This window comes from Hetaerina americana, unplaced genomic scaffold, assembly GCF_022747635.1.
Source record: "Hetaerina americana unplaced genomic scaffold, ioHetAmer1.1.p SCAF_16, whole genome shotgun sequence".
NCBI classification, from domain to species: domain Eukaryota; kingdom Metazoa; phylum Arthropoda; class Insecta; order Odonata; family Calopterygidae; genus Hetaerina; species Hetaerina americana.
Genome location: NW_027286719.1, coordinates 9,721,618 through 9,748,600, shown reverse-complemented (window position 1 = coordinate 9,748,600; position 26,983 = coordinate 9,721,618). Strand labels below are relative to the sequence as shown.

Below are 26,983 nucleotides of genomic sequence, written 5' to 3'. Positions count from 1 at the left end.
TAAAAACTTTGATATGGAGCGTAGCTATGTACGGCGCGGAAACGTGGTCATTGAAGCAGGAGGATAGACGTAGACTGGAGGCTTTAGAAATGTGGGTTAGGAGAAGAATGGAGAAGGTGAAATGGACCGAGAAGAAAACAAATGAGGAAGCACTTGGTATTTTAGGCGAAGAGAGGGGTTTGTTGGGAGAAATTTTATGGGGGCAGGAAAAATTGATGAAGGGCGGCAGTGGGATGCTGAAGAATGTAATTGAGGGGAGAATGTTAGGCAAACGAGGAAAGGGAAGGAACAGGATAGGGATGTTGGACGGGATGAAGGGAGGAAGAAAGTACTCAGAGATGAAGAGGGACCTGATGTGGAGTGGGATACTGGATTTAGTGTTTTGTTAGGAGTCACAAAATATTTATTTGGAAGCTGCGTCCATCCAAAAACCTACCTTAACCGGTAGATTACCTTAAAAAATATAAATATATATGTATATATATATATTTATATATGTATATATACGTATATATGTATTTGTATATATACGTATATATGTATTTGTATATATACGTATATATGTATTTGTATATATATATATATATATATATATATATATATATATGCATATGTGTATATACGTATGTATATAAGCCATAAACACAGTAATCAACCCGAAGGTCGGTTTAGTACGTGATGGTAGAGTTCACCCAGTATTAAGCCCGACGGCGTGTGAAATTCACACATCAGGGTATGGGGGCCAGTTCCTTTCCCTGTTCCGGTTATGGTTTCCCAGGAAGACCTGGTACCCGAAAAATCGCATAGCTTGGGTGGAGCAGCCAGAGTGCCTTGCCCGGGAATGGAACCCGGGACCCTCCTGTCAGTCCGACGCTCTACCCTCTGGACTATCGCGACCCATACGTTAATATATATACATATGCATATATATGCATATGTATATATATGCATATGTATATATATATATGTATGTTTATATATAGTTAAAATACGATAATGCAGTCCATGTTTAAAAATTTTATGCATTAATCCTCGCATACACAATCAAATAAAAAATACCGTGTCATTGCGAACACACATTTATTCACGTGGATACAGACGTAAGGAAAAGAGATAGGAACGTATGTTAAAGAATACACGTTAAACCCGCGGATATTCGTTTCCTCAATAGCTCAGTGGCATCGACCCGGCAAGTCGAAGATCCTTCGAGTCCCGGTCAAGGAAACATTTTTTTTGCGCTTTTGATGTGCTCGATTCCACCTTCCCCACCTCTTTCGTATATTTCTGATGGTAACCCTTTACCTTGCATATAAATTGAACCCAGTGGACTTCACAAATATATGTATGGGGTTGTTTAATGGAACTGGTATCAGGGTTTTTGATTGAGGATCTTCCCTGTGATGCCGGGCCGGAGGCTGACTAGCCGGGCGCGGGCAGTTGTCCCGACTGAGATAACTTTCACGATTCTTTCGCATAGATGAGCACAAACCCAAAATGTAGTGTTCCTGTATTGCATTTATTTATTTATGTAATGAAACAATGGTGCAATATAATCTGCTATGACCTGAGAAAATATAAACGTCTTCAATTTGGTGTTGTTACAAAAATGTATAAATCCATGGTTATCGAACGGATTTTGGTGTGCTTTGATAGTTCTTTTCCGAGGCAAACAGCCGCGTCTATGTTTTGCATTACGTACTAATTTATGAAGTCCTCTGAACCAAGGAAATATTTTTACCTCGTTAGGCAAAATGTGGATGATCATGAATATTTTATATGTTTCTGAGAACTAAGTCTGCAGAATGAAATTAAGGCCACAAAATTACAAAAATAGAGATTGTGGCCATTGCTCTCCTAAGTATTTTTATTGAATTCCAGTTGAGGGCATAGTTTTTAGGCACAAGGTGAATTTTATTTCTTTGGATTTTCGAAAATGACTAAGCATTTAGTTCATGTTTGTGTAACTAAGGCAAAGAATGATCCTTGGGCTGCCTTGAATTAATTTAAAATGTTCTAGTTGTTTTCCCTCCCTCCCGCGAATTGCGACGAAGGAAAAGGGTCCATAAACCCTACTCCCGAGAAACGGCTGTTGGTGCTCAGAATTTCCATGATTATGTACTCTCCTGCTTATTTCTTTCCAAAAGCGTATGCAAATAGAATACGACGAAATCGAGTGGAAATTCTTCGAACGATATACAAGTCTAAATGAAATGTTGATGAGCTGCCTCTTTGGAATGTATTGCTTCAATTCCGCGACCCATTTTTTGGGTCTGTAAAGTTTAATAGCAGGAGAATCATATTTCTTTCGATAAAATTCGTTATATTTTGAAATAATGTTGATTCTTCCTATAAAACATACATGTTCATGGATGGAATGAATACGAAAGGAAAGCTGGTGGTAAGATTCGCTCTTTTAAGGTATGAATTTTACTTTGACAGCAATATGGTCCTAAATTCTTGATATAATTACTACCGCTTCAATTAGAAAAAGAATGCAAAAGGTTTTCCACAAAGCATATGCAAGAAACGATGCGCCATTTCTAGTCACAGAGGTGCTAGGCCCGAAGATGACTCCGTGATTCGAAATGCGCGCCGTTTATTAAAATTTTGTGCCGTGGAATATTCTGAGAGTCTTTTTTTAAATACGACTAACTTCTACCACGTTTTTCCATAAACTTTAAATATCTCCTCTGATTATGCTGTCATTTTGGGCATCTGATTTTTGAACTCAAGATTTAATCGATTCCACGATTGAAGTTCAACAGTCAATATTGGAGCAAGCTTGCTTTCTTTCTGTGAAGGCAAATTGCAAAGCGTTTCCATTTTCGGCGAAGGTTCTAGAAATGTCACAGTTCGGGCTCTAACCATGTTCATTCATGTAAAAACTCTCGATATTTTTGTCAAAGTAATTTATATATGGAGTACTAAAGTTAATCACAATTTTGAATATCTTGTCAAAATGCCCTATCTCTTCAACCGGAAGAATCCTTGAAGGAGGAATTTTCTTTTTTTTACAGAAATCTTGAGTGGACTATGCGACAACAATAACGAGAAAGATGATGAAAGGGGAATCAAAGGTAAGCTTAATTTTTGTCCATCCTAACATATTCAGAGTGCTCACGATCTTTTTAACCGAGAGATATTCCTTAATTGAGAGTGAAGAAACTAACGGCAACTTCTGAGTCCTGCCACCTAACACCTTACATATAATCCCTCTACTTTGTTGACTTGTGTTTTTTGTGTGATTAATAAGTAATTGGTTGGAAAAATATAGACTTTCATTAGCATGACTGAGATATTTTCTTCATGAATTACCTCGGTATTTTAATCTCGGAAGACAGCTCGGTGTGCACTCAGCATGGATAAAAGATAAGGAGGCTCTGACAAGGAAACTTACATGATGCGTCCAAATTGGATAAATTTCATTTATTCAGTGTTGTTCTACCCATATTTTTAAAAGGTGGGAATGATTTCTAATGAGAGGAGTAAAACATGTGTATTCGGTTTTCAAAAGCGCATGCATTTTAAAATCATCATTTGTAGATATTCTTAAATTAGCTCTAAGGAAACCTATAAATATATGGTAGATTGTCATTCCTTATAATTGTTAATTGTGGAGAAAAAAGAATTAAGCCATTGCCAAATGCGTTCCAAGAATTATGATATCCAATGTAAAATTATTTTTTTAGATGCAAGACTCTTTGATATGGGTTGTCGTTTAGTTGACTTGGACGATATACCCGGGGCGTATTTTAGCATTTCACTATATTTTGTAGTCATGTCTTCGTAAATTTTAAAATGATCCTCAGGATTCTCTACGATCGCAAGCAATGATAAATTGACGCTAAAATACTAACTTCCTGTTCAATCACTAAGGTTTGTGATTTCTAAGATAGGTAAAATGTTTATTTGGTGTAAAAATGCGACCAAATACGTCTTCAGTGGGTAGGCCAAAACGGTGATAGAAGTCATAGTTTCAGTTTCAAAAAAGAATGTTTCTATAAGGTCTCATCGATGAGGTAATCAATGTACGTTTACGAAGAAATGTTTCGGATTGTTTCTTCACATTCGGACCTTTCATAAAAACCTACATTTGACTTTCGTTGATTAAAAATTTATAAACTCGATATTTTCAGATGATTGACGTAAAATCCAGCTGATCAGTTATTCCCGCATTAGCGGTTCTTATTCAAACTGAAAATTTGCTAAACATTGGTCAATAAAATGAATGGTTAAACGATCAGTCATTGACCGTTAAAGATATCGAAAAAAATATTTGTCCTAACTGTTCGAGAATATACTCAGGTGCTGCGCGTGGTAGGATTCGAACGCAAGTGTCCCGGCCGTGCCTCTAACGTTCAGTGAATTGAGTTATTTATTCGCTCCAGGGAGATGGTTACGCTCTAGGTGACCTCCTTAGCAGCGAACTCCTGGCAGCAGATTTAAAATACGCGTCGCGGATATTGCGAATGTGATTCGGGATCTTCGTAGAAAGAACGTGGTCATGTCTACTTTTAGATGTATTTTATCCTCATGGCCTTAAAGTCGGGTAGCGTTTTCACCCACTAGTTTAGTTAGGGCAAGTTAATCCCCCGATACTTTTACAAATAGATGGTGTTTGAGGCGAATAAATTTCGATTCAAACTTCGAGATGAGGCCGAATCGCAACGACCCGTAGTTATATTTTGATGTTCCATGTCGCCGCGGGGCTGTAAATGATTGTTCGCACTTTTAGCGATATTCGCTGAGATTGCCGACTGGAAATTTAAAAGTTCATTTTCGTCGAATCTCCACCTCAGTCGTTTCGAGGGATTCAGTATGTTCGCATTTGAATTTTGAATTTGTCATGTCAGTTCTCGTATACGTCTTTAAGCTCAGACAATCGGTGGTGCACCCAAGAATCTATAAAAAAACGAAGTTTGTAGAATGGATCTTAGTCCTGAAAATAATGCACTTCTCTTTGTTGCAGCTGATAAAATTTCGAGAGAAATACGAGGCTTCTAACTTTTCGCAGTTGTGCTTTCTATTTCCTTCGCCTGGAATGTTCTAGCTGCTCTTGTGCGTATCTAACTCAGTTTCAGAAATAAACTCGGGTTGACTTTACCTTCATGAAGTATTTTAGTCCAGCTCGTTGTCTTGGGATGGAGAGAGTCACATCCTGTTAATACTTCTGGTCCGCTTTCAAGAGCATTGCTCCTATATTGATCATCTACAGGAACTGACTTAGAAAAAGATATTAATCCTGTGGTCCCTCATGGAAATTTCATTCTGAATGTAATACCTATACTGGCATCCACTCTATACTTAAAGCTCATTGTATTTAAGACGGGTAATGCTTCATTAAATATAATGCTTTTGAATTGAGTTCTCCAACAAGCACGGTGGTTTATTTAAACATTTCAGAATATGCCTTACCACTGTGAAACCGGTAATGGCGATTTTTTTAATTGAAAATTGTGCTCATGTAAACAGATACGAGTACCTATTAGTTACATTACCGTTGTTTGCAATTCTAAAATGCTCCTGGGTTAAAATATTCAGCAAAAAGAAAATCAAAATTGTTTTGAAATTTGTAGCCAGAGGGTCAAGTTGCCGGATAATTGATCAATCATTCCTTGCGGAACTCATAATTAGTTCACTTGTCCAAGAATATAAAATTTTAAATAAAATGAAATAACAATAATTGGGGGAGTATATTTTTTCGGATTTCCTGAGATTAGCAGCCGGAAATGCCTCCATGTCATTTTTCCCGCCAACTATTCCCTTCGTGTGTTCCTCAAGCGCGCGGTGCACGGAAACGATCTGAGGTCCCATGGCATCCATCACCCCTCACGGCTGCGTAGAGCATCATGCGGAGAACCTTTGTCCGCGTAGCTGCGTTGCACGACGGAATGTGCGCTAGGCAAGTGCACCCGATGGTTTAGTTTAGCTTTGACTTAATGTTTAGGCACGCACTTATCGTGGCAAACCGCCTTTGTCGCCCCCCCCACGTTTTGGTAACTTCCCTCTCTCCTTTCGCAAGCTTCCACGCGTCCCAATGCACCGAGCGCGGGGTCGTGATCGTGGTGCACCGGGGGCTGACCTCCCCCCTGCACATGCCGGGAGTGGGGGTTGAAGGTGGTCGAGCGCGCCACTGGGGCCCGCCCAGCTTGCCCGGGAGCGAGAGCACCCAGCCGGCGTCCACCCGGCCCGCCCGCCCGACCCTCTTCGCGGGCCTTGGAGAGGTGTCGCCCTCGGAGAAGTGACGCCGCGGCGCTATTTTCGAGGCGATCTCCGAGGGTCGGGGTGGGCAGGGAGGCGGGAGGTTGTTGTCGGGGTCGGGCGAGACTGGAAAGGTAGTCGAGTGTGTTGGCTGTGCGGGGGAGGGCGAACGAAGAGCCCGGCTATATTTTAACGTCGTTTCTTAAAAAGTGCCCGGGTACAAGAGACGCTACTTTATATTTTGCCGAGAGGCACGCGTAAAAGGGAAAAATCTTAAATATTAAGGCGAATAAGTAATGTTACGATTCACCTAATTTCTTACACAAGCTCACGCTCTCATACGAGTTAATCCATATGAGTGGGGAGAGGAATTATGATTGTACATGCACACCTCAGTCCATTTTAATAGCCCTCATTGCTATACTATTCAGAGGGGAACCAAACATTTTTGATATGCCGAAACTGGTTTTTGTTGGTATGCGTGAGTTTAAAGTATCTAGAGTAATATTCGTCGATCATACTTTCTAATGCAATTATTTCCAAAAATAATTTTTTATATCCATTTATATTTGTTTCCTTAAAGTCTATCTTTCATTTTTTATTTCGTATTTCCTTTCTTCCCTTATATTTGAGGTTAGCAGTATAGTTAGATGGCTTGAAACACGCCTATAGTAGTCGAAGGGTTAATAATTTGACGTTCAGATAATGAAACTGCTTTGCGTGGCCTAGTCCCGAGCGGAATTCCAACATAAATATTCCGCAATTAACTTATTCACTGAACCAAAAGTACCGGAATGTAAAACCACACCGACCCCTTGACTAAGATGCTTTTATCTAGTTTCAACAATGAACCCCGCTTGCTGATCTGAAAGTACATTAGTGTCACCTTTATTTCAGCGGCACCCTGAAAGTTTTGTCATTATATGCATGTTTAAGTGCACACACGCACACTTACGCACATGAGGTCTGCCTGGAAAATACCCAGCCGTGCAATATTCGGAGAGAAACAGCCTACCATGAGCAATGAGTCCCCTTCCGAGCACACCCCCTTGGGACCTCGGCTTGCGATCTTGTTCGGAATGGCCATCGGCTGCCTCGCCGCATTCGCCTTGATCTCGTCCCCCCACCGTTGAGATGACATCTACATCTGCTTAGTTCCCCGCAAGGGCGTGTGGCGGGGGTGTTAGGTCACCACCCGTGAAAGAGAATAAAACTGCATGAAAAACCCACAAAGTCGTGTATATTCATGGAAAAACCTTTATAACTTACTTGGATGCGAATACATACTCAATCAATTCACATACACATGCACCAACGAATATACCGTATGCCTGCGCAACGTTTAATCTTGTCCTGACTTGTTAATTGAATATCTTTTATACTTCTAAAATGAATTTGATTTCTTGCTATTATGATTACTGTTTGGCCGAGGAAAGACCGAGTATTTATATCCGTATTGGAATCTAACTCCATTATGTTATCTTTGTGGTCTGATCTACCTAAATGGTGGGTGGCCATAATAATTTTCTTTAGTGTCATCATTAAACTCGTTTGTCCTCAGCCTTTCTTAAAGTCTGTCTTTCTTGTGTTTTTTGCATCTCAAGTGGCTCCCAGCCTAATTCCCCTAAAAAGCCTCGTCACACTCGTCTTCTTATTTGAACAATTTTTCAAAAATCGGCGGATTTTCTCTGGACTTCATCTAACTCTTGCTGCCAAATTTCCTCCCAAAGATCCCTAATACTCGCGGCATATTTCAAATGAGGTCTAACTAGGGTGAAGTAACATCTCTCTTCCACTTTTTTCTTTTTCTTTAAAGCGGATCCGCCTATTATTCACCTACTAGTACATCGACTGGGCTTTGGTTTCAGGGTCATAGCCATAGAGCCATGACTCATATACAGTTATCACCTATTTAGAAAACTTAGATCATCGCTTGCGGCTTGGAAGTATTCGAAACTGCAGCACAACATTCTTGTCGTCGACGAGATAAAAGAGAAGGCGACGAGGCAGCTGACGACCACTTCGAAAAAGACTACGCCGTTTGTTTTTGCGAGTGAAAGAGACGCTGGGATGAGTGTGTGAGGGTGTGTGTGGGGAATAATTCGATGGGGACTAAGGCCTCATTGTTCTAGGTAGGCTATTTCTCAAAATATTGCATGGCTGGATCCTTTCCGGATAAGCCTCGTACGCGTATGTGTATCTGTGTGTGTCGTGGTACTACGAGTGAATTTATTAATCCAGAGGGTGCAAAAAGATAAATATATGTACATATATGACAATCATGACTTAGTCGATAAGAATTTGAGTACATACGGTCACTACTAAGGTAATGCCTCAAAGAAATGTTATAGATTTTTTTATCAAACTGATATCATCACCGCTTCCACAGTAGTGTATTCCAGTCACTTCGTTTGGATTTCATAAGGGTTGCCCAAAGGCATCACCCGAGATATGAGCAAGGAATACTTGCTTCAGTATTCGATCACTTTACCCACGGATCCATCACACCGCCCACCACTCTTTTGTTCCTAAATATCGATTCAAAATTCATAGAAATATTTCATATGGGCATGTCTGATATTCTTTTTAATACAACGTTATTCATTACAAATTGAGCACGAAAAAAATCGGATTTGTAGATGTGAACATAGTCTAGAGGCTGTATTTAATATTTTGCATGTGGGAATTATATTTGTAATCCGTTTTGAAACTCCTCATCAAAAAATGATGGTTTCATACATTCCATGAAAGAAGTGTACATCCTGGTACGAGCCTGGATTAAGCGAAACACCAAGGACATTGCTGTTAAATATTCCATACCTTGACATTGAAAATATGCCTTTTGGTTACCAACAAACAATTAAAGCTCTGGATTCGTTAGGGTCGCTTACCGATACCTACTTGGACTCCACAGACAGCAAGGTTTATTTTCGGTGTTCGGAAAAGATGGATGATACGATGGGGTGAAGGAGTTTAGAAAGCGGAGATTTGTGGAGAAATCCGGAGTGGGCGGTTTTCACCAAGGAGTCCCCAATTTACTTCTAAATCCGATAAGCGAAAAACTAAAGCTGAAATGCTCTACGCAATGTACTCGAGGATAAATCGGAATACCATTGAAAAATCAGCGACCACCGATACTCAAAATCGACCTCTCCACGTGTGAAGCCAGCACACTCAACCATTCCACCATCCGTTAACCACTTTTTAAAGTTTTCTCGGCACGAAACCATTGAGAAATGCTGATATTTCCGCAAAATTTAACTCCAGCTCTCGGTGTTGGTAGCCAGAACACTAGCTATCGAACCAATCTTCGTTCAGGGTAGCAAAATATTTTACCCTTTTTTTATTGCATTCACGAAATTGTAGCAGTATGAACGAAAGCTCCCGATGGAAGTTTTATTTCACATTGGGATTCCACTTGGTGGAGGCCAAATTATCCTCACCATGGCATTGTTCTCTCGCCACTCTGCGACCGCCAACCTCCTCCCTCGATCCCCTTTCAAGGAGTCCTGTACTCAAACACCCCAGTCCCGTTCCACCATGTCTCGCCCACCCCCAGATCTCGCCCTCCCCCCTTACCGACCAACCCGCTCTTCTCCCGGCCACCCACGACCCTTGCAGATGAGGGACGGGGATTAGGATGGGGTCGGGAAGAAGGGGTATGGATCTGCCACCTCCTCCCCCCATACCTTCTGGAAAAGTTCCAGTGACTGCGGGTGAAGCCGCCGCCGGAGGGATTGGGAGTCGTTATCGGACAATCGATTGGTCGAAAGCAAAACGTTCGGAGTAATCGGCCTCGGAAACCTTTCTTCTCCGCCCCTCCCATTTCATAGGAACCCCTAGGGTCAGCCCTCTCCACCTCCCTCCCCCCACACTCCATGAAGACGTCCGTGCACGGCCGTGTCACACCTTTCCTTTGGGTCTCGGGGCCGCGTGCAGAGTCGCGCTTGCCGTCACGGGATGGCGGCATCTCGCCGGCGGGAGCACTGGAGGGAGGGAGACCCGTGCGCCAGGTCATGCTGGTAAGGTCCCGGCTGCTGTGAATGTAGTCTAGTAAAAACATACGGAAGAAATGAGGGGGACGTGTTATTTAATATTCGTTCGTCCACTTCTACATAATGGGACAATTATCTGGGAAAACTTAAAGATACGATGGCTGTAGAAAAGAAAATGATAATTTTTTTTATACTCGGTCAATATAGTTCGCAATGATTATTTCATGATGTTTCATTAGCGTAAGGTGTACCGTCTACTTACGTGTATGAGGGAGGAGTATAGGATAGGAAGGAAGATTATAGTGTACACTATATTTTTAGATTACCCCTCAAGGTTCAAATAGAGACAAGCATTTATTTATATATATATATATATATATATATATATATATATATACACATATATATACATATATATACATATATATACATATATATATATATTATTATTAAAAATACACATGTGCTGATAGCCAGTGTCAGGTGGCACACAAGTCCCAAATAATCGCAAAAGATAATAGATAACATCAGACTTCAAAACACAAATCTCTTTAAAAAAACAAGCGAATCCCCATCCCATTTACATCCATTAATCAGCAAGAAAAAAAGATAAATTAAAAAAATTAAGCTATTACATATAGTATAATACAATACACCACACATCAATCAAATTATTACATGTATTCCTTACATCTATTCTTAAAAGTATACACACTGTTAGGAAAGGGCTCGAATATTTTTGCAGGTAAGGTGTTCCAATCAACAATTGTTCTATTAAGAAAAGAAATTTTTTTATTATTTGTTCTCTGTGCCCGGCATTTTACCTTAAATTTGTGATCATTTCTCCCTATAAAATTTGGGTTCCCCGCCTCTTTCCTAAGATCTGCCCAAGCTTTCTCCCCCTTCAGAATGCGGAAAATTCCACAAAGTCTGCTTACTTTCCTTCTAGTTTGTAGAGGTTCCCAGCCCAGCGTTTCTAGCATGTCAGACACACTCTCCATCCTCCTATGCTTCCCCAGTACATATCGGGCAGCCTTTCTTTGCACCTTTTCCAGTTTTTTGATTTGTCCTTCTTCATGAGGGTCCCATACAAGAGAAGCGTACTCTAAAATTGGTCTTACTAGGGTCTGATACGCCTTCTCCTTGGTTGCTCTAACGCTCCCTTTGAGGTTTCTCATCACCCAATGAAGAGTTTTGAAAGCTTTCTTAAAGATGTACTCCACATTTAGCCCCCACCCTAAGTCCTTATTTCAATATACAAGTATTTGCAAGTATCACTTCTAGGAATGACATTTTCGTAGAATTTATATTCCCTATTGTTTCTATTTACCTTGTTACTAAAAGTGATGGATTTGCATTTGCTAACAGATTTGCATTTGCTAACATTAATATCCATCCCATTTTTTGTCTCCCAATCCGCCATTTTATTAATGTCCCTTTGAAGTTTGTCACGGTCTCTGTAATTTTCGACTTTCCTGTAGATAATACAGTCGTCTGAAAAAAGTCTTATCTGAGAATTAATATTTACTGGGAGATCATTTATATAGATTAAAAACAAGATCGGGCCGAGTACGCTTCCTTGTGGGACTCCCGATGTTACCCCCGATGTTACCCCTGTTTTTTCAGAATACACTTCTCCTAATTTGACCCTTTGTGTTCGACCTTACATGAAATTTTTGACCCAAGAGATTACTCTTCCATCTGTGTGTAGTGGCAATTGGCCTATCTTAAGCATTAAGCGATCGTGGTCAACTTTGTCAAAGGCTTTTGACAGGCCGACTATTATAGCATCCACTTCTATTCCCGCATCCATAGAGTCGAACATTTCTTGGCAGAATCCTAACAGCTGTGTTTCGCAAGAGTGCCCTTTTCTAAACCGTATTGGCGACTATACAACCAATTCTCACTCTCCCACAAATCCAAGTGATAATCAGCTATTATCTTTTTTAATAGCTTGCATACAACTGATGTCAAGCTTACCGGTCTACAATTATCTCCTCCTTTGAAAATTGGCGTAACATATGCCTCCTTCCAAGCATTTGGCAGGGCATTATTGTTTAAGGTAACATTGAATAAATGATTTATATTATTTGAAACTACACTACCACCCAATTTAAGCAAGTCAATTAAGATACCATCTGTCCTTTTGATTTATTTGCTCTCATTTTCATATTTTTTAAAATAAATTTCTGCGCTCGTCGTTTTAATACTTCTGGTATATAATATTTTTTCGCCTCCTTGTTGACTCAGAGATGTATCTACAGAATCTATGCTCGTTGTTTCCCTCATTCAGTTTCTAAACACAAAATAACGACAATATATTTGGATTATGCATGCATTTTAATTCTTGACTCTTAACTGTGTAATGATTCTAGGCTTGTTTGCAGAGACGATACGTGCACGCGTTCATAGCCGGAAACGGGACTTAATTAAGCTTATTTTTTGTAAAAATTATTGCAATCCCCTTGGTGGAGTGAGGTAACCCAATGGGTATGAGTATTGCATTCGGCTATGTTCGCTGATCGATGGGTCCAAGGTTCAAATCCTGAGTGATTTCTCCAACAGCAAAACCTTCTCGATGTAGTTTATTTTTGCTTGAATTTCGTGGGAAACCGAATGGTGGTACAGGGAAAGTAGGCGCCCCCTTTCCCGAATGTACTTTCAAAAGCTATATGACTTGGACAGTGCCCCACCATCTCTTTTCAGAAATCAATCCAAACGTAACATTAGATCCATGGACAAACTCCATGGTCATTACATTGAGTCATACCTTCATCTCTGCTGTTCGGCTTTATCTCTTTTTCAGAAAAACCCTGGAAATCATCTCTCATTTGACCACCCTCTTTCGTTAATTTCTGTGTATATTTGCATCATGACCTTCAGCTGGTTTTTCTCACACTCTACTTTGATGTCATTTGAGTTTTCTGCGTATTAATAACTTCTCCCTTGTGGTCATTTTACTTCATTGAACCCTTTTTGCTCAGTTGGCCGTTGTAAACATCTCAAAAACCTAAAGGTACTCGATAGCAAATTTGGGAACGTTCACTTCGTCGTTATCATTCACCTTCTAAGTTCATGATTCCAAAAAAATATTGATCTCATTCCACGTAAAGAGAAATGAATTTCCTGAATGGATGCCTTCCAAATAGTAAGTATCAGTTATTCAGTGTTCATATATTCAACGTATCTATTTTCAAGTTCGACGTAAGCTTCCTCTTCCTTTTACTCAATTCGTTGGCTGATCTCTCTGCCCATCCAGAGATCTGAACATCAGAGTATAACTCCTCACATATATTTCTTCTCATGAACATTCATCTTTTGAAAAGTTTGTGTATTCAGTGGGAAACCTGAAAAACATAATGGGAAACTGGAATCAGGAGATCACAAAATGTAATACTACAAGGAAACAAATAGCGAGATGAGACGGCTTAGGAATAATTTATAGATAAAATTGTGTAAATAACAAAATAGTATCGTCTAAACTATTCCCTTTAGTGATTTGAGTGCTGGCATTGAAATTATTAGCCGAGCCGGGAGACACTCGGTTGATAATTGAAATGCATATCTAATATCAGAAGCAATGAAAAGGATAAGATTTATCACCACGTGAAGCCTTCTTTGGGTTACCTAATGGTCCAATGTTTTTTTTTGACGATAGGAAAGCTAACTCAATGCCACTGACGTATTTGACGACACAACGCCTTGTGAACGATGGCAGAGCTAGCCTTCAAAATGTCGGCAGCGAAGCACTGGAACGCCACCAGTGGCGATGCAGAGGTTTTGAAAGAACTTTGTTCTGGAACATCAAAAAGCCTTGACGCCCAAGTTTAAGACGCATATAGTCACTCTGTGGCTCGAATATTTGCGTTTCCGCGAGTTTTCATACTATATCGGTATTCCACGGTCGTTGCATAACTGAGACAATGACGAATTTGTGTTGACGGCTAAATAGAGAAAGATTAATGACCTTTTGTGCTCTGGGCTAAATTCTGCAGGGGTGTAACAACTCCGCAACAAGATGAGAACACGGGGAGGAAAGACTCGTCGCCGTAAGACAAAGAAAAAAGGATTCCAATCTCTATCGTGACGAGTGAAATACTTTGTTTTATTCGTTTGATGAAATATCTGTGATCATGTTTTCCCCCAATTGCCATTCTCTCCCATTTTCCTTGGCCATTTTGTGTTCGAACTTATCCACGGTCATAATGTTAAACAAAAAATGTTATTAGACTTGCTAGCCTTTTCATAATTATGGTATATTATGTGTAACTTTTAGAAACTGATGAAAGTGGCAAGAGTAAGCGCAGGTGGTAGAGTGAACCAGTTGCAAATCCTTTCAAAGGAAAATATTTGATTTTGTGGAGAAAATAAAAGCAAAAGAAAATGTCATGAGAGGGTTACATACAAGGCCTGTCCCGAAAGTAGTAAGTCTGAGTCGATTAAAAAATATTTATTGACATAATTGATGCATTATTCATTCAAAAGTCTTCGAAGTGCGTCCACGCACCGCTGTCAGCGGGTTTTCTACGCCTTCTGGAAGGTGGCGCCCGGAATGCTGCGAAGCTCCCTCGTCACGGCCTGTTGAAACGCTTCCACCGAGCCATGGTGAGATCCTTTCAGCACGGACTTGAGGCGGGGAAAGAGAAGAAGTCTGGTGGGGCATTATCCAAAAAATTTAAGTCCTCACTAACATGGTCGAGAAGCTCGTAGTAGATCCGCGTGCGAGTTTCCTGTCGTTCGTCCGAAAGCACTCGCGGCACCAAGTTCGCACACATCTTTCTCGTGCCCATGTTTTCGCTCACAAGTCGAGGCACATCACTTTTAGGTACGCCAAGTTCATCAGAAGCCTTGCAAACACTTAATCTGCGATCCCTGTTCAACACAATTCACTCTTGCTAGATCTTCGTTATTTTTTGAGGTCGACGGACGTCCTGAACGGTCGGCGTCTTCAACATGTTCTCTACTCTTCCGAAACAACTTGTGCCACTCAAAAACACCCGACATCTCCGTGGCGTCTTTGCCATAACCTGCCTTGAGCATTTCATGAGTCTCTTTCCCGGTTTTGCCCAATTTATCGCAAAATTTAATGGGATAGTGCTGTTCCAACAACCGGTTCATGAGGGAGCGTAACGAGATCCCGTTATAGAGGTTTCGCAAACAAACGATTCGCACTCCGTTGAGGCTGGGAGCCAACTGCCACTGACCTCCGACCTTTCCTGAGACTCCCATCTCTCGAACCCAGCCATAGGAACCTCTACCCGGGAAAAATGTCATGTTACTTTTGGAGCAGACCTAGTATTATATACGCACATGTTATCCTAAAAGTTCAGATTCTCGCTTGGAATCAAGTTTCCCGTCCCGAATCCTTGTGATATATCCCTTTGAATTTGAGCTATATTTTTTATTATAAAGCTATTTTTTACTCATAAATATCATTCTGTTGTAAACCGTTGGTATCGAGTGAGTGAAAATCACCCAAGAAATGACCGTACAAGTTCCGAGCTTCTGCATTCCCTCATTCCCCGAGGGTGGTGATTTGTATCAAAGACAGGGAGAGGGAAAGAGTGTTCCGTTACGAGTGTCGGAGGAGGGGGCGGGGGTGCGGGAAGCAAGGCGGTGGGGGGAGGAGTCGGTTGTCGCGCGTCTTTTCGACTCGGCCAAGCGAAGGGTGTGATATGGACTGGAACGACGGCGGTGGGCGGCGACCCCCAGCGGCGGCCGGGAGGGGTGGAATGTGGGCGGGGCAGGGTTCCTGGGGGGAGGAAGAGGGAGTATGGGACGCAGAGGAGCAGCCTGGGTGTTGATCGCTCTCTCGAAGGAGACCCTAGGCGGACGAGGGACTCGAACCCTTTCGTTGTCGGGCAAACGCCGGCCGGGTGCGGTGCGGTGCAGTATGGCTGCGCCGAAGTTCGAATTTGATTATCGCATTCTGATAATAATGGTAATTATATGGTTCAAGGGGTGGTATATTGACCGATGCTCATGGACGATAATCAAGGGAATTCGAATATAGAGTGATGTCGCTTGGCATCATAAAATACCGCCTGGCATCGAACGTTATGGTAAAGTCATACCAGTATCGTAACGTTCGGCGAATCAGTATCAACCCACGGAATTGACACATGGTATTATTTCTCAGGTCTAGTTCTGACAGAAGAGGGGAGAGCTTAATTTGAAAGTTTTTATTGTATTGAAGAGTACTTTTCGAGGGCTAGTAAATCGACTTTTGACTCGGTGAAAAGGCCCGGGATATGCCGCGTGACGGAGGAAAGTTGCTAAAACGATGGTAGCAAGTAAAAAACCTGGAAGTGAGATTACATAGTTTATTGTTGTAAAACTTGGATGATTGATGAGAGTGAAGCTCACCTGGTATATAACTCTACCCTATGGCGTGTAAAGTTTAACTTTGGGGTTTGAAGTTCAGTTCTTATGCCTACGCCTTATGCAGGCACCCAGTTCGTTCCGAGTCCAGAATATGTCACAGTAAAGATGTTATGGGGTATCTGCCGAATTGGAACCCAAGCCCCTCCGATCAGTAGCCCTGATCACTCTCGACTAACCTACCACGCCGCCGTTTGGTGTGATATAATAACTTGGGAAATGAAATCGTATTTGTGTGCATTATAAAAACAACGTCTAATATAATGCATGAAAATTTACCTCACCAATGTGAATAAAGCGCTTAACTGTCCATAAAAGTTATCCAAAAGTCTTACACGAGCTAATGGTTTCGAAGATGAAATTCTTCGAGAGCCTTTACATCGAGGGGGATCGGGACGGTGCGGTGGCTAACGTAGAGGCTTCTCGCCCGGGTTCAAATCCCGGAGACAACAAGTATTTTTCCCTACTTGAAGTGCTTTGTGGAGAGCACTTTGAGTGAGTACGACGTCCATCGCTAAACTGCGGACCCCTGGGCGCCTTTCGACAAGAGTGGGCTAATGCCGACGCCGGGTTTCTCTCCACCCTTCCTTTCCCATCCATCCCTAATGGTGCAAATGACCTCTGCTTTCGGTCGCATCCCATAAAAACTACTAAACCTTACATCCAATGTAGAACTACATGGTAACAATTTTTGGATACCATATTCGAAGAAATGCAATTATTCGTCTGTGCTTAACTGCTGATAAGGTATGGCGTCTCGTAATGACGTATGATATCCTTAATTTTAAGAATGGCCAGAACAGTATTTTATTAAGCGGTGGCGACGGAACTGTGAATTTATGGAATCCAAGGATTCCTCTGGGTATTTTTCAAAATTCACCTCAAGTCAGGAATTTCCACAGAATGGGCTCAATCCAGCCTTTATAAGTGCAATAAAAACGTTTTACTGCTAGTCACTACTGCACGGTGCTTATTTAATTTATTATGTATTTTTTATGAACTTCATTTTTGTACTTTATATTTAATTTTAGCATTATTCTTATGTCAACAAATATGTTATTATTGCGAAAGATCATTTAGCACTAGTGTATTTTTTTTGGAAAGCTTCTGTGTATCTCAGTGGAATATTGGTAGGTTACCGAATATCGTTAAGAAAACAAACCAAGTTTTGCTAATTTATAAAAATGTAGTTGATGCAACTATTTTCATAAATTTCATCACACCGTCTCTTAAGATACTTAAGATACATACTTAAGATATTATATTCGGAAATCCTTGAGTCGGTGAAAACTCTTAACATATACCTTTGAACTGAATAAGTAATGTCTGTGTGCAAATAATTACAAAATATATTGAAATATCCTAACGCGAGGAAATTTGAAATAACACCTTTTTCTCGGAAATCTCAGAGAATTTTATTTTGTCTCTTTTTGTTGCAACATAAATTCCTCATTCATGGTATTCCATCTAATAAAATCAGATATTGGACAATGAACTGACCATTATGTCCTATGCATCACGTGTACCTCCTCATTCTTTCCTACGTAATTTTCTTTTTCAGTTCTCCATGCCTTCAACTCGCCATCGGGGTGCAATCTAAGAAGCTTTTTCTCTTCCTTCATGCACCCGCTCACGTAGCATTCCCCCTTGAAGGAATTTGCTTGTCTAAAATATATTATGCCATTTTTATATGCATGTGTTTCGCTGCAGCGAAACGTGTTTTATGGATTGGATATTACGCTTATGTTCTCAGATGGCTCTTCCACCGAACAATAACGAAATATTATTAAGATTATTGCCATCAACGCTTTATTCACCCATTCTCTGCCTTCCTCGCGTTCTCCGCTCCCACGCGGAGTATCTTCTTTCGTGTTCCTCTCCGTCCGGTTTACATTCTTCTCCATCGCAAAGACTCCATTCTACCCTCGATGACTTTTCAATGTTTCGTTTGCGAAAATTTGTAAGGAGGTGTCGAGGGAAACCATTTCCGTCATCACGTGGAGGAGATGAACTTCTTTCTGCGAAGCAAGCCTCGTTGATCCTGTGAGGCGGCGGAAGGTCCTCGGCGGTTCCCCTTCCCCCGCTCCGACTCCCTCCCCACGCCAAACACGTGACCCACACCGCAACATTAAGGCTATCTCGCCGTCCCCATCCTGCCCTCCCTTCCCGCGGGCGAGGCATATTCCGATTCCTCCGGATCGCAAATGCAGCGCGCACCGGAAGTCACGTCACTCACCCGTCGGGGGCGTTAAAAACGGCGCCAGATGTCGCTCTCTCCCCAGAATGAGGCCGGTGGGAGGGTGAGCCTCCAACCCCCCGGCATCCCCGCAATCCCCTGCATCTCCCCATCCCAAGGGAGGGGATCCCCACGGGGGTGGGAGAGCGGGAGATGCCGTGGGCTGGGGGCGGCGTAAGAAAGGCTCTGCGGCTCCGTAATCGAATCGGCTATTACAGCGTGGTTAGGCGGGGGGCGTTGGATAGAGGCGCCTCTATCAATGCGGCGGGGGGGGCGCGGCTGGGGTCTTGAAGGGGGCATCGACGGGGGGCCGTGTGGTGCCTCGTGGGGTACGGCTGGGTGGGGGAAGACGCCGCTGCGAGACTTGAAGACACATCGCGGTGGAGGGGTGCGAGGGTTTGGTGTGGCGGAGGGGGTGGTTTTCTTCTCATTCCATATTCCTTATTTTTTCCCTTCCTCGGAGCGGTCGTAACGCCCCACCGGAGGAGGATTAAGATGGTCGTGAGATTGCGAGCCGAGAGGATCGTTACTATTCTAATCAGCATCCGCTTAGGGGAGGAGACGCTGTGTCGGTCAGCTCTGCATACGAATCCCTGTGATCTCCCCTCTTATTCTCCCCTCCCCCCCCAACCAGCTTTCCTTCCCCGCCAAGGGTACTTCCGAAACCCCGCGCTCCTCCACTTCGCTCCCTCTCTTCCCCCTCTTTCTCCTCACTCCGTCCCCCCCTCTCTCTCTCTATCTCTCTTTCTGTCTCTCTCTATCTCTCTGTCTCTCTCTATCCCTCTGTCTCTCTCTATATCTCTGTCTCTCTCTATATCTCTGTCTCTCTCTATATCTCTGTCTCTCTCTATCTCTCTGTCTCTCTTTCTCTCTCTCTCTCTCTCTCTCTCTCTCTCTCTCTCTCTCTCTCTCTCTCTCTCTCTCTCTCTCTCTCTCTCTCTCTCTTTCTTTCTCTCTTTCCTCCCCGCGAAGCGATTTGCCAGTCGGACCGGTCACCGGTTTCCCGCCGCCCCTCACCGCCGCGCTCCATCTCCTCGTGCGCATTTTTCCCCGTTCGAGATCTTCCACCGGCCTCCGTGGGATCCGAGTCGAAGGTCCGTGCATGTAATTGAATGTCGGGGAAGCCGGGGTTTGTGAGAGAGAAGTTTGGACATGTGTTCTTGGCTTCGAATTTGCGCGGGTTACGCCCTTAGGGAATTTATTCACACGGCCGATGCAATCCGTCGTAGGTACGCCCTCGTCTGCCGCTTGGATCCTCCAGCCGGGTCTTCTCTTCGGTGAATCGGTGTTCGGAAGTTTCCTCGTCGACATCTTCAGCGCGTGAGAATTAATGGAGACGTTTCAAATGATGCACACGCCCTTGCGGCGGCTTGCGGGGTATTATGTAGATGTAGATGTGATGTCCGGCAGAGTACGCGAGACAGATGAAAGGATTCCTCCCACGGAAGACGAGTAGCTAGCCACAATAGCTGGTGGAAATCCAGTGCATTTGTATCTCTTTGTATTTGATGAATGATCGAGGGAAATTAATTCGTTGTGAAATTATTAAAATTACATTTTCTGGGTCCATAGATAGGTCGTCCATGGAGACACGGGGCAGCTCCCACTCCTGTTGGCCCAATTGAATGGTAATGAAAGCTTAGACGGATATTTGAAATTGTTGCATGTAAAAGCCATGATGATCAAATTGGCTGGTTAAACAGTTACAAGGGGACTGTCGCATTTGGAGGGGGAAGGGAAGGGAGATGAGTTCTTAATTAAATGAATCATTCGCTCGACTCAATTTCACGTCGGGCTGAAGCCGTTTTGAACTTCATGTTCTCCCGCGCAACTCGATTTGTTGTCTCTCTGCTAATGGAACAATCGCCCAAGAGAAATGAGCTTGAGTGAAATACTCATCATTGAACGTAATTTAACAACTGAATATGGGTTTTGGACGGTTCTTAAAAGCGGTTACGTATTATGGATCAAGTGAGCTTTCTCTTATTTGTTCCACACTCGTCCTTAAGTTCACCAACCTTTCTACGTACCGCCATGTCGCCCGAAAATACTAGTCCAAGGATTCCCAAATTTTTCGGTCCCCGCAGTCATCTTGTGTGTTGTGTTTAATATGATAGGAGATAAAATCTGAGAGTTTGCTTAGCCCTGAGAACCAATTAGATTTGAGAATAAACGGATTAATTAAGTTAACGAAAACAAATTTATTTGCAAATGAAAACGGAAACAGCATGTGACGTGTTTATGGGGATACAGTCAAATAAATTAATATAGCCCATGTTTCTGTTGCTTGTTCAGCAATAATTTCATTCTCTGATTGTTTTCCTCTGTACAATTGCAACGAACGTTCCTTGGGATATTCATTCCTGCCTCGCTGCTGAACTTTCGAGGAACAACATGGCGTCCATCATCTTCGGGGCTTAAGTTGTATTCACGTTGGAGTTCTTGAAATAGATATCCGTATATAAAGTTCTGTCTCCAGTTTTCTACTTGATTTGGATTTGATTGCAAATAGGACCCAGACTCCTGATTCTCATAGATCATTTGTTACCAATATGGGATTATAGCTCATGAATTGCGTGCTAATAACGGGATCTGCTCTCCCTAGTGCCCATCAGTCACTTTTCTCTTCCTTTTTCTTTATTCGTACTTCTATCCACTATTCTTCTTTCCATTGCGGCCTTCGATGTTTCACGGCCTCGTAATATTTCCATGATCTGATTTTCTGCATCTCCGGATTTCACCTGACGACGTCTTCTCTTCTCCAACTAACTTTAAAGTTTAAACCTTATTCTTTCTCTCAATCCATTCTCTTTCCTCCATTCTTTTCCATCTCCACGTTTCCGAGAGTTCTCAGTCGTGCTCATCTTCCTTCCCCGAACACAAGTTTCTGGATCAGTAAAACAGCAATCATCCTCTTTGTTAAGGTACATGCAAAAATTAAGTGAAAAATTTGATATGTTAAATTATCTTCCCTGATTATTCAAAAGACAGGTTCCATTTTGGATGAGAAAAGATGCGTAGGGAATGCAATAAAGCTCTTGGTGAAAACAATTGAATTGGGTTCTTCCGAAATCAGTAAATGTTTCTTTTAACTTAACCATCATGATTGTATTTACAATTCAGCGTTCAAGGTTGGATTACTCAAACCCGAGGTAGCCGTGCCCTTTAAATCATCACTTCATAAAAGTGTACATTCCGAACCCCCCTCGGTTTCTTCAAATGCACTTTGTTCTAAGTTACATTTTGTCGTTCGCCTGCTTGAATCTGGCATTATTTTCTAGTGTACTCAGTCATCGTATTCATAAAGCCGAGTGAATACTATTGCGGTTTTTGAACGCTTGACTATCATTTTACGAAGCCGACGTAACCATATCGCGAAGGTACATATTTTCCCGAGTCAAACTAATATCAGGCATAGCGGTTCAGTATTTGATTTGTTGGTGCGTTTGTGACAGGTAATTCACGACCGTCGGACGTAATGCATCAGATGAACTTAAAGGAGCAAAGGAATCTTTTCGTCAGAAGAACACTCGATCCACATAACTATTGCAAGCAAGTCAACGTGACCATATTTCGGGCTTCGTTTGGATGGCTTGTGCCAGTTTTAACATGCTCGCACTGAAGCAATTTTTATGCAGGGTGCGGCGGCGTAACTTCCTTTTTTCAAACGCAAAACGCTTTCAAAGAAGAAAGTTTTGTTGCCGCACCCTCGACTTTCCCCTCCTCTGTACTCGAACGGTTAAAAATTAAGGCGCGCTTATGGATGAGATTTGACATTCCCGCGGCGTGGGGCCCGATGAGACAGACGCCAGAGAGCAGTTGCGATGAGGGGTGGGGTATCCGCGGTGAGCGGATTCTCGTCCGCCTCGGGCCACTTGGCCCACCTCTCTTGCCACGGCCGCCTGCGGCGCGCGCCGTCCCTGTGAACATTCGGCTGGCGGGCGAGGGATCGTGGTTCTTTTGACCGCAGGGGTGGCGCTGATTGAGCGGGGGAGGTGAGGGCGACGGAAGAACAGCGGCGGAGAGGGGAGGTGAAGCACACGCGACCACTCCCTTCTCCCGCCGCCGACCTTTTCACACCGCCCCCCCCCCCAATGCCCTCCCACGCATCCCCGTAACCTTGCATTGCATTCGGATTAATGGCACGGAATAAATAGGCTGAATGAAGTCGCTTCTCCCAAGAAGGGTTCCCATCGTCCTCGGAAAGAGGAGGGGGGTCGACCCTTCGCCCCTAAGGTCGGTGTTTTCCTCAAAGCGACCCCCTTCCTCATTCTCACCCCCGGAGAACTCCGGAATGTGTACGCGAGGGTGATCCTCCCCACCCCTCCCCTACCTCGTCGTTCCGGGGTGAGGGGCGTGCGAGAGGAGATACCTCCGAGGGGTGGGTCGGCCCCCGAGGAGGGAGATTGCGACTGATGGAGTGGTCCTTAAATCATGCCCCCGGCCCACCCACTCTCGCCCCTCCCCAAGCCCGCCCACACTCCACCACGTCCTCCCCCATCAGCGCCCCACGTCAAAAAATACGGGCTAGGGGAGGAGGGGTGTGGGAAGTCGTCTCTACGCCGCAGCGGGGGCCTTGCCCGGCGACCCCCCGTCGACGGCCCGGGATGGAAAGGGCAGGGCGCGGGAGGGGCCGGACTGACTTTCTCCCTTTTGGTTTGCGCCGGGGAAGGAGGGATGTTCGCTGCGATAAGGCGGGGACGCGTAGCGCTCGGGAGGAATTCACGCAGGGCGGGAATGGTGCAGGGGGTGCGGCTGAAGGAGGGGAAAAAGCGGGGGAGCGGAAGGGAGGGAATGCTCCGCTTTTTAATCGCCCCTCTCCGCCCCCGGATGCGCCCCTCCCTCGCCCCGCAGCGGACGTCGGAGGGGCGGCTGTGGGGACCGAAAAAAATGAGGGAGGGAGTTTGGCGGGCGGTGTCGGGCGAGGGACGAGGTAAAAAAAAGGCGTAGTCAGCGAGCGAGTGGGTAGGGTTTGCGCGGGAGACGATATCCCTTCCGCACAGTGGACCCGTGAAGTATGCGATGTGTGTGTGCCGTGGGGCGGTGGGGTCGGGAGTTAACCCTCCCCGGGGATGTGGGGACGCGCGTCGAAGGAAGCCCCACCGCCCAAGCGCCTCCCCCAATCAAGGATTGCCTCCTCGAGCGATCCTCCCCCAAACTTATTCCTCTCCCCCCTCCCCCCCCCCGCAACCTCCGTCCATCGAGGGCTAGTGATATATCATTGGCCAGGGATAGAGGTCCCGAGTTTGCTCCACGATTGAATCGTCATCTTCCCTTTCGACCGACCGGAAGGGTGTTGTTCTCGGGTGATCCGAAGCGATTGAATCTCCGCGGGCCATCTTTTGCTAGGCCGTCTTCGTTACCTATCAACTTGGGAGGGCCAAGTTGATAGGTAATGGATGACGGATGCTGGACACAATATCTCAATGCATGAATCGGATGGGAGTGAATAATGTGTGCGAGCGTGTATCGTATTTGGGGAAAATTTTAACCATAGATTGTGATGGCATTGAAGAGGCTGACAACTTGGTAGTTAGAGATATTCGTTAATAGTCGACCTTGGTTTCCAAGTTTGATGTCTTGAACACATAAACACCACGGAAGATATTTTATTGATATACTAATGGGGGTTTATTGGTCTCAGGAGGACGGGGACAAGGGGAAGATTGGGAATACCGACGACGATGACTTGTCGCCCCATTAGAATGCAAGCGCGGTGTCTTCTGCAATGTTAAACCTGCTGTTAACCATGAAACTCGAAAACCAGGTTGTTTCAATAATAATTATAGATGTATGGAAGTTGCGTGCATTTTCATTTTTGTTATGAATTGGTTGCATCAAAATCCCCCCCAAATAATCAATTCAGTACATAATCTTTACATAATCATAGATCAATTTTTAATTTATTTATTAACCATCCAAGCTGTCTTTTCCCAATTCAAATCATCGTTGAAAAATCCAACTTTTTGTACAGTGGCGAAAGGAGAGGAAAACATTCGCTCCTTTACGCCTCCGCGACTCTAAAGAATTGCGTGCTAAGTCAAAACTAGGCCATACAGATACTTATCACTGCCAGGTTTAGTAGGCATATATTTTCCTCACAACCCTTACAGGATATTTAATTGAAAGATAAATTACGAAAACTACGTAATAATTCGAAAATGAACTTGATTAAGTTGTTAATATTTGCTGCCGGTTTCAGATTCCCCCCAGCGACTGCTTCTCTTCGTCCGCCATTTTTTTCCTCCCCTTGCGATACTTTCTCCATGTAACACCTTTGACTTAAGGCGTCACTCACTAAAGCTCTCCCATTGTTTTGAATAAAAGGCGCTGAGCGGCTATGGCCTCAACATTCGTCGTGTATTGTAGACATACGCAACGTCCCTCTTTCGCTTTCAAGCAATGTTTTTGGAGATAATAGCTTAATGATTGTTGCCGTATCCCCGCGTCTTCGAGGGAATATTGGCGACACGAGAAAGTACCCCACGAGTCGAGTGGCTGCCTCGAGGGTAAACGGGGGCTATTAGTTTGGTGGGTTATGACGTGGAGAGGAGTTCGTTGATGGAAATGGGGGGAAAGGAAAGAACTAAATAGCGCACAACGGCGGTCCCGATTTAACCCAAATTTAATATAGTCTAGGCAGACAGAGTTTGCAACAATGTGTACTATATCCCTTGACACGGCTTGGCGCTTCCAACCAGGTGAAGGGGCCCAGCCCAACCTTCCTCTCTAATCTCGGGTCTCAGACTGGCTTCTTCGGGATGACATCAGCCACCTGTCTTCGTTATCAACATCCCTCTCCAGGCAGAAAAGGGGGGGGGGTTTGGCATCAACCACTGGTCCGTAGTCCACGGCGAGTCACCAGTTATCACTGTGGGCCTATGTTCACATCGAGTTACTTTTTGCCGTGTGATTCACCGGCCACGCCATTACTTGGCCGGTGAATCACACAGCAGAACACGCGGATGCAACATTGTGTCTAACAGAACACATTCCTTTGAAATTTAACTGCATAGAGAATCAAATGCCTTAATATCGTAACATAGGCCGAAACGTCCATCACTCCAACCTATGCTTTACTCAGCGTATCCAGAAAATTAGACGATTCCCTCGTGTCAGTAGTCTTTCAGATTTATCTGCATTCCCTGTGCAACAAAATTCTCTTCGTAAGGCGTACAATTCCGTATACTGTTATTGTATAATTGAATGTTTGGTGGTCTTTCATCCCTAATAGATATCTCTTCTCCGTAGTTTTAAATGAAATCATGAGTATTTGTATTAATTTTGAGGTGATTTTGCTATTGATGATTTAATTATTATCCGATGATGATGCTGTCTCCTCTGGCGCATTCTGGTCGCCGCCAATCTCGATTTTATCACGTATTTCCTTAAATTTTTCTCGTCGCATTTTGCAACCTCTTTCCTGTAATGTTAGCGCCATTCTTATTGTTTCCTAGTGCCTCTCACAACTTTCGGATTATTCCTCATGCTTCCTTTAATTTTCCCGCTTCTTTTCGGAAAACGTCATACGTCCCATGGCCTCGCCATTAACACTCGGCGATCTATTCTTCCGGAGCAGCTAATTTCAACGCATACACTGCCTCTTATTCACTCCAATCCGTCCGTACGCCTTGATCGTTAGTGGGAATGAACGACAATATTGAATTGCCGATGATCCATTTTCGGTTTTATTTGCCCAAGTTATGTTCAGTTGTAGCTTGTCAACCGTTTGCAATACCGATCGTTCCGAATGTATGCCCAATTAAAATGTTTTGCTCGGAAGCAGTTGCCATGCTGTGATGAATTTATTCTCGACTCGAAGCGGCTACTGGAGGGAAGGATGCCTATCCCTATCTACGGGGAACATTTAAGGGAAAAGTGATAGAAAATTGTTTTACTGAGCGCACCTTCGATGGAGGAAACTAAAAGATCGAGGGACACCACCGTCTTGCTCACTTAAGGCCCCTTTGGTGTGCTTAAGATCGGGTGGAGAAGGGCAGAATTCTCTTCCTCGACTTACGAGTAGAAAGTTGAAGGGCTCAGTGGTAATGCATTCGTGAGCATTTTCTTTCCTCCTGCCGTGGGATTGAAAAGCAATGTGGATATTTGGCGATGTGGGGGCGCTTATCCGAGTGCGCCGTGGTCATTCCTTTGCCCGCGCCTCCACGTG

At 43.6% G+C, this 26,983-nt stretch overlaps 1 protein-coding gene across 7 annotated transcripts in view; it reads left to right on the top strand.

Annotated features, from left to right (window-relative positions):
- Positions 1-26,983, top strand: part of NfI (Nuclear factor I) — a 408,654-nt gene that overhangs the window by 304,303 nt on the left and 77,368 nt on the right. For all 7 annotated transcript variants that reach the window (XR_011700587.1, XM_071584089.1, XM_071584086.1 and 4 more), the window contains exon 5: positions 3,018-3,077. Coding sequence is in view for 6 of the 7 variants with exons in the window: in XM_071584089.1 (XP_071440190.1) it covers positions 3,018-3,077 (60 nt within the window). In the remaining variant the exon portion in view is untranslated. The remainder of the gene's footprint in view (positions 1-3,017; positions 3,078-26,983) is intronic.